At 39.9% G+C, this 8,530-nt stretch overlaps 1 protein-coding gene across 1 annotated transcript; it reads right to left on the reverse strand.

Moving 5' to 3' along the window:
- Positions 1-1,141: 1,141 nt before the first annotated feature.
- On the reverse strand, positions 1,142-8,294 carry LOC111260587 (ras-related protein Rap-2b). The gene is made up of 5 exons (XM_022833465.2): positions 8,125-8,294; positions 7,109-7,245; positions 6,031-6,210; positions 4,091-4,296; positions 1,142-3,439 (listed from the first exon to the last, which is right to left on the reverse strand). The coding sequence occupies exons 2-5, from the start codon at positions 7,215-7,217 to the stop codon at positions 3,233-3,235; spliced, it is 702 nt and encodes a 233-aa protein (XP_022689200.1). The 5' UTR covers positions 7,218-7,245; positions 8,125-8,294; the 3' UTR covers positions 1,142-3,232.
- Positions 8,295-8,530: the final 236 nt, after the last annotated feature.

An 8,530-nucleotide genomic window follows, 5' to 3' on the forward strand; every position in this document is an offset into this window, starting at 1 on the left:
CCTATAAATATAAAGCGACTTTACTATACGTAATTGTGAAACTTTAAGAGGCATCTTACCTTAATGACTCTTTCACTCGTAATATTAAATAGCTTACTCAACACGTAACCCAGCTACTATGCTGTACAAGCAATTCAGCTTGGGTCTAATTGTCCATGCTGCTGTTGTCAACTTGACAGAATAATCACAGTTGGTACAAGCAATACAGACGGCTTCAGTATGCGCGAGGATACAGTTCTGCATCAAACGCAAGGGAAGAGGAAAATTCTCGGATGGGTTTTTTTTTCATTCAGTGGAAATCTCCACCTTGGCTTGAAAGGAGAAACCAGGAAGAAGCTGGCTCAGCGAGAAAAGCAATGAGATTCGAACGTCGACTTCTCAGAGGAGCTAACCTAGATACAAGGACAAAGTGCTAGCCGAAAAGTGGTCGCAGAGCGCGCAGAAGCCGCTGCAGCGCAATGAAAGAGTCGTATGGCTGAAACCGTTCCCATGATGCGGCCAGAACTAGGCACGATTAGCAGTGGATGGGCCATAGCTTGTGGCTGGATTTCAAGCGCCCTTTAGATCAATACGAAGCTTAGAGCGGAGAAAGCAGCGAGTCAGCTAGCCGACATTAAAGAATGATCGAAATCGCAAAATGAATCTATAATGTACACAGGAAAAGTAGGAAAATCAAGACCATGACAAAACACGCCTTGACATGGAGATTATGATACACAAGCCAGACTCTGTCTGGCTTCTGTATCACTTCGAAAAGCGCTAATGGTTTAGCAAGGAAGAGAGAAAGGTTCATGGTCTGTCATTCGATGGAAACAGAAACCGTAACGGCCCCACGTGCTAAAAGCAGAGTGAACTGTTAAAAGCCGATTGAGAATTATAGCAGAATTGTAGCCGACAGAGTTAAAGCAAGTATGTGCGTGTATTTCGAATAATGACGGAGAGATTTATTGATTTTTGTTCTACTAAAGCTTTGCCAGTCATAAATGAAAATGAACATGGCCTTACTGAGCTGCTAATTAATTATATATATATATATATAAGTTAACCCATCCTATTCTATTTGGGCACGGTAATGATTGTAAGATTTTCCTTTCAAACCAAAGTAGGTAGCAAAGTTATAGCTAATAGAAGACCAAGTATATGTCGTATGCAAACGCAATTGTTTTATTAACTCTATTGTAAACTTATAAAAATACAAGCATATTTTATGAACTAGCGACAGTATATCGGTATATAATAATTAGAAATCCGTGCTTTATTTGATCTGCTTCTTTTGAATCCGCTCATTCAATTTATCGGTATATACTTCCTATCTGATTCGCTCTAGCTGATCGTACCGTCTTTTTCTTTGTCAGTGCCTTCGGTGCTAGCTTACTTAGTATAATGAATTTTGGTCAATCTGTGATGATAGTGATGTACTGTTATGCGACCACGCGTAGTTTCGATACCAGTAAAAAGAAACTGCTGGATCTTACCAAGCAGGCAGCCTATTCGCTTTAGTATCGCCATCATGGCCGCTACCTTTATGATTTCACCTTGGTTCTCATTGAATTAACAAACAGCACTTTATCCTCGCGTAATGACATTCACATCCAGAGATTACCGTAGGTAATACTTACGCCGTGAAGACAGCCAATCCCAGATTTATTTATATTAACGCAAAAAAATCACTTATTTTACATCTCTCGTATTTGCCCATACAGCATTTGCTGTGAGTGGATCGACATCCTGATTTAGTATCACCAGTAAATTGTTCTTCTTTATTGTCACAACTGATCTACAATTTAACACTATATTTTACACATTAGAGTTTTTTGCGTATATTATTCAGTGAGTACTTTTGGCCGGATAGGACAATAAATGTATGTCAATATAGTATGTTCTTCCTCTCTCTCTCTCTCTCTCTTTCTCTCTCTCTCTCTCTCTCTATACATATCCAACCACAGGCACAGAGACACACACACACATATATATATATATAGAGATCATCACATTTTGTTACATCACACGCGGTGCATCACAATGCAAATGTGTACCGACAAATGCTCCCCTGTCACCTTTTTTCCGTTTGACATAGTCGATCTGCACCTGATTAATTAAAAGCATGTACGCATATATTAAGCTGCGCTTCGTAGACTTTTTTTGAAACCCGACCGAAGAACCAGCTTGTTTACCGTGCTGAACGAGCGTCAGGGGCTTTAATTTCTTCAGTATGATGGCTTTACAATATATTTTCCTAGATATATAAAGTGTTGAGGTTTTTATATATTAATATACAGTCTATTTTATGGCATTGAACGGCAGTGGATACACGTGGCTGAGAAGTACCAAGTGCATCAGTTCTATCTCAATTAGACATCTAATCAGCTACTAGTTTGTACCTGCTATATCAAGAGCCACTAATCACAGAGTATCTACTACAATCCGATCTATTGTTTGGTATACGCCTTAAATGGCCTCAAACAGAAAAGCTCAGGTCTAAAAAAATACATTTTTGTTATTTCCATTACGTTCGAACATAAGTGAAAAACGAACCGACAATATGTGGCACTACAGAATATTTCGAATCAGGCCATTTGTTAATTAGAATTGTAAATAAAAAACCTTCAAAAAAGTGTGCGCTTAAAACAAATACAAAAATATCAGCAGGCAGATGCGTAATATTCAAATACGATGCAATTGAATAAATTATTTAATAAAGGTGTACATATATGTGCTGAAGGCCTCTTTTTTGTATTTTTGGCAAAGTAGCCTGGCTATTCACGGCCACCATTAGTATAGACTTTCTCGTCTTACAATATTAAAGGCGTGACTAATAAAAGTCATTTTCTGGTAGTGACAGACCTTCAATGATGGACTATAGGGCCAGTGGATCGTGTCTATTTTTAGTCCATAGTCCTTCTTAGTGTTTTCCTAAATACGCTTACATTTCCGTGGTCACACATCAATACAGCTGTCCCATTTTGCCGCACGGAACACAGACAAAGCTCCGTCGGCCTTAAATTTTGCCTATGAAAACCGCCTTGGGCGGTATAATGTTCCATTCACAGCGTCACTGGATCTTTTCTAAATGTTCCTTATTAGAGACGGCTAGCCTCTTGACTTTAAGACTAGGACGAATCGTCGGAACATCGGGCTGGCGCATGATGTAAGGTTAGCCGTCAGCACAGATTGTGTATGAGAGTATCTCGACGAATCCAGAGCGTAACGAATTCATATAGGTTAATTTTGATTAGGAGATGTTACAAGAGTTGTGTCTACGGCCAGCGATCTTCGGATCAGAAGGACTCGCGACGAAAGTCGGTATCGAACTCTTGCGTTGTTTTGACTTCTTAGGCTTCTCGGGTAGCTCGTAAGGCACCCCGCAAAGTGTTAACAGCCGATTAAATATATCCACGATGCAACGGTTTTCACGAGCCCAGCAATGTACGAATCCAACCTGTCAGGTTGGAAAATTACGCTTTAAACACTACGTTTCAATAGTGAGATGTTACAAAAATAATCAGATACTCAAGTGTGTCTCAGAGCATCTCAGAGTTTATGCTGTCCAGTTGCTAGTATGGAAACTAACTAATTCCTAGGAAAGGGTTAAAACAATCAATCTACGTATCCTGTTGACTTGGCGAGCCCCAAATGTCTTCAGTCCTGACTTGGCTTCGAAAGACCCGCTGGCCTGGGGTTATTTAGAAGCAGAAAATAAGTACCAGTAAGTAGAGAGAGAATGAATTTTGGTCAAAATTAAAGACGGAATGAAAACAACAATTTTAGGAAGATCTAGTTTTTAGTTTTACAGTGACTTCACCTTACTAGAAATGATCTAGCTAGCTCAGTGCAAACTGGGTCTTTTGTATCAAACGAAAATACTGTTAACCGTATTGGCACCTCTCGCAAAGGGTGTTTGAGGTTTATATTTTCTTCTTGTGATCTCATTCAGTTCTTATAAGAATTCACGAATTCGTACCTAACATTTTGTGCTATAAGTAGATTTCTGAAGTCGGAGGTGGTGTGATTGGAGTTCTCAAAATGAATAGGGATAATGGGGATAGGGAGCAGGCAGAGTAGTGTATAAGCAGAACATCTTTGTGCGTACCTCCCAGTCGAGAACAGCAAGGGACTCGGCGAGCTCACGGGTGATAGCGCATCGCTCCGGGGACTCTTCGAGCAGGTCACCTTTATTTCCGACTACGACCATCTTAGGCTCTTTTCGGTTCAACTTCAATATCGATTCTCGTAGCTGACAGATCTGCTCGAATGAATCTCGGTTGTTGTACGAGAACACCAAAAGGAAGGCGTCCGCTGTAAGAATTAAAAAAATATACTGTATATATCTATATTTAAGAGCGTGGCAAGCAAAACCATACACTATGCCATCAACTCTTTTACTTAACTTGAAAACGTCCAAAAAAAGGAAATAACATTATTTCTAATATTTGCACGCTTCTTGCAGTTTCAGTTAAAAGATATACAACTTTACACTCCTGTGCAAGCCGTTACCTTCATTCGATTCGATGTAAATGCACGAGAACTGTTTCACCTGTGAGATTCTTTAGACCCTTTGTTAGGGCATTAAATGCTATATTTAAATATATCTAGAACGAAAGCCTATTTCGTTCTCTGAAATAATGTAAACGCAGCTAAATCTTGATCAGCATTATCTAAAAGAACATAGCTTAGAGTCTATGACGATTCCAAGCTGGAACGTTGTACACAGTTCTTTGCCGCGAGCTAAGAAAATAAGGTACCATTCGAGTCTTTTGCCCATCCGTATAGAATGTATCGAGTAATACTAGACTGGTTCTCCTGGGCTGGGTTCGAAAACAGATACACCTGTAGTAAGCTTCTCTCTATTTGAGTGTCTCAGTCAATCGACGAAAGGAGCATATGCCTATAAAGTATAGATCAGTTAACGACAGGAGTAACCGTGTCTGCACGTATCCCTTTTCTCTATTTTACTGACGGTGCATACAAGCAAAGCATTAACCAGAGTATTCCAGACAGTTTCAATGTGACACACATCAGATGCCACGCCTTTTGTGTATAAGAAATTCGGAGTGAATGTACATCTACTACACTCGAAGAACTCAGCAGAGGACGGTGGCAAAAAGAGAAACGACCAGTCGCATATTATAGCGTTATAAATATAATAGTAGATATTGTAGTATAAATAAACTTACTTCATACTTCGGGGATACTTCTCAATGGAGCAATGTGAATCGAGGGACATTCTATAGGACTATACTTAGACACAAGACAAAGCCCAAATTGATAGGCGGAAACCTTTTCCATTTTGCATACGCGCCACATATATGCTTGTAAGCACTGAAGCTTTTGATATATCATCAAAACACCTAGGGGGTAACTTGTACTTCACAAACGTCGTTCACTGTAGAAGTAGCTTGAACAAAACAGCGACGCTGTAAAAATCGTATGAAAACGTGCCTACTTGAATTTTACGGCTGTAGGAAACTGGCTGTTGGTGAATTCTGCCAAAACTAATTGAGATAGATGGAGGTTCGAGTCTACACGTGCGACCAAAGAAGACCCCGTAGAATAATTTTGTTTCCTTGATTTTCTAATCATTAAATTTCCAACATTTAGAGCGGGGAAATAGAGAAGACTGTGGTATTTATTGTGAGGTTATGGCTTTTGAATCATTGCCGCGTTCTAATCGAAAAACGTACACCGATGTCATTTTGAGATGAGAACTATTTTGAAAGGGCTTCTTCTCATTTCAGCTAAAAGAGGCTTTATCTCCTATGTTCACACGTGACAAGTGTGCGAATATGTATTTAAGTCTAATGTGAATGTGAATGTACGCTATAATGTGCTAATGTGTTTTGGCCAAACTGAATTGAAGACGCCGTTATACTTCTAGCTTGTAGTCATATAGGCGTACGCCAGCGGATAATGGATAAACTGCAACGTAACAATAAATCCTTATGCTAGAAAAGGCCTTGGACCAAATAACTGGCCAATGCGAGGCCTTCCACTCGTTTCCCTCGATGAAATAGCGCAAATAACATATCTGACCTTTCTGCATATTGAGTTGCTGCTGAGCGGGGAACTCCATAGCTCCTGAGGTGTCGATAATGTCCAGCATTACTGAAGTGCCATCGAATTCCATTTCGCCTTGATGGAATTCCTCTATTGTTGCAGTATATTTCTCAGGCGCTGATCCATATAGAAACTGTTGGACGATAGTTGTCTTACCTGGCACGATTTTAGAAAAATCGAACAAAAAACGGTATAAGCGAATAAATTATGCTACACTTGTCAATACCATTTATGTTGCATTAGTTAGTAGTACACTTTTTTGCGCAGTCTGAATAGTGTCGGCTCACCGTAGGGCATACGAAACTTCCGACGTAGAAACAATTTCATATCAATTGCTAGCCTGTTAACGTTGACTCAGGCACATACAAAATTCCCTGGTATTTAAATTTGCTTGCTTCCAAACACTTCTACATGTTACAGCATGGGAAGGTCAATCTTAGATCGCGTTTGATCAAAGGAGAAGGGGCACTTCATAAAGATTCTACGTTTAGAAAATACTTCTTGTTGATTCATCTTTGGCTTCAGCACGAGATTGAAGACTTGCTTGGTGGTCAACGTACGTTTGGAAGGCCAAAACCAGTAATTGCCATGGATGGCTTGAACTACAACGCTCGAAACAGTAACGTTTATATCAAGCTCTGAGATATTATTCGTACACACCTACCTCAGTCGCTGCTAAGAACCGAAACCTTTCGAAATTAACGTATCCAAACGGTCATTACATAAGTGCTCATACAAAATACATTCGTTGGAGATATTAACGGTTTGAACTCCTTTTCAGTCTAAGACAAACAAATCAATGGAAAATTCTGCCTTTATTTTTCTAAAGGTTGCAAAATGATTCAAGAGAATCTAACGATTAGTTCAGTGCTCTCGAAACTCCCAGTATCGTCCTCTTTAAAAAATAGTACCACGTTGTCGTTAGCCCCATTTTTACCTAGTGCCATAAAATATCATATAACGGAAACCTAGCAACAGAGAGGTAAGGTTCGCTTAACGAGTCCAATCATAGCAAACTGGACATAGCAGTGTCAGCAGCTGATTCCGCGCTTACCAACTTTCGGGGCTCCGAATACGACGAGCGTGAACCGGTCGCGCACGCTGACGAGCGGAGACTCGTCTGTTTCGACCGTTCGGAGCGGTGAATCCAGCTTCTGCGGCATTTTCACTGGTTAGTCGCTTATTCCTTTTCTTATGAGTAGGCAAAGGATAAATATAACGACTATTAATTAGAGGTCATGAAACTAAAACTGCCCCACACAAAGTTTTTTGGCATAGTATGTTCTAGCCAAGTAGAAAATGCGGCTATACTCTACCTTACGCCTAAAACATCGTGGGCGAATAACGCCATAATCCACACCTTTAGAAATATCTGCGATGTAAGACATTTGAGCTAGGCAGTCATTCACCCTACTAAGACCCCGTCAACGAGACTGGCAATCACTCCAAGTCGATCTCAAACTTTCTATGAATATTTATCATCCTAACTTAAACATAAACGCCTCCAACTACAGTAAGCTATCTACTTTTCATAATGATTTTTTCAAGTAAATTGTAAACCGTGTGGCTTTTCAAATAGTTAGATAAGCTGGTGCATATTACCGACCCGTTCTTCAGTATCCAAAAACGTTCTTTTTAACACAATAACCATGAGGACTCAAAAAAAAATAACGCAGTCTATTAAGCACTTGTGTCGATACTTAAATGCATCATTTATCAGTGAAGATCTTCCGTCAGTAAAATCAAATCGGCAAACTTTGTCGTCCAACATATTGAATTAGCTCTTGTCAACAAACTCCATTTTCAGTCACATGCATAATAAGGCTGGCATTTTTCCAGATTGTTATTACAAACATAGTGCTCTGTATATCCAACAGCCTTACACTTATATACACTGAATAACTATTGAGCCCGATTAGACTGTTCATTAGAGAATTCTTTAATTTAGTTTATTTTAGTTAGGAACCAGGTACTGGAATTTAAAAGTTAACTTAAACAATTATCTTTCCGGTTTTTTTGCCTAGTAGAAAAAGAAGTTAGTATATGCCAAAATGTCTCTGGTAATCATACCTTTGACGAGGAGTTCTTTGATCTTCTACTTGTACAAGGTGATGCACCATTAAGAGACACAACACGTATCAACGGCAGCTTTATTTAGAAGCAAACAGAGAAAGCAGTGCAAGATGGAGCACCGGCGGACCAAAACTTCGGTCACCCAGAGAGAACTACACAATCGTTGAACGAACGAAGCTTGTTTATAGTTTGTGAATTTATCGCTTGCGCTCCTTTATAGGAGCCACGCGGGGCGCCCTCTATGTTTTGCAGGCCACATCGTTTGGCGAGGGAATCCTCGCGTTAGGAGAGGGTCGCCGAGTTCCCACAAGAGAAAAGTCGGTAAAACAGAATATTGAGGAACTGGCAAACGAAGAACCACCTTATCACCATGCAACTAACTGGTTGGTGGTTGCGTCGACTG

The sequence above is a fragment of the Varroa jacobsoni genome, unplaced genomic scaffold (assembly GCF_002532875.2).
Source record: "Varroa jacobsoni isolate VJ856 unplaced genomic scaffold, vjacob_1.0 scaffold_454, whole genome shotgun sequence".
NCBI lineage: Eukaryota > Metazoa > Arthropoda > Arachnida > Mesostigmata > Varroidae > Varroa > Varroa jacobsoni.

What these genes read in the sequence shown, in the direction of transcription:
- LOC111260587 (XM_022833465.2), bottom strand. Translation starts at nt 7,217, where the DNA reads ATGCCGCAGAAGCTGGATTCACCGCTCCGAACGGTCGAAACAGACGAG. An exon ending in ATTCGGAGCCCCGAAAGTTG is followed by an intron (nt 6,211 to 7,108) that starts GTAAGCGCGGAA and finishes AAATCGTGCCAG; the next exon opens with GTAAGACAACTATCGTCCAA. An exon ending in GCAACTCAATATGCAGAAAG is followed by an intron (nt 4,297 to 6,030) that starts GTCAGATATGTT and finishes TAATTCTTACAG; the next exon opens with CGGACGCCTTCCTTTTGGTG.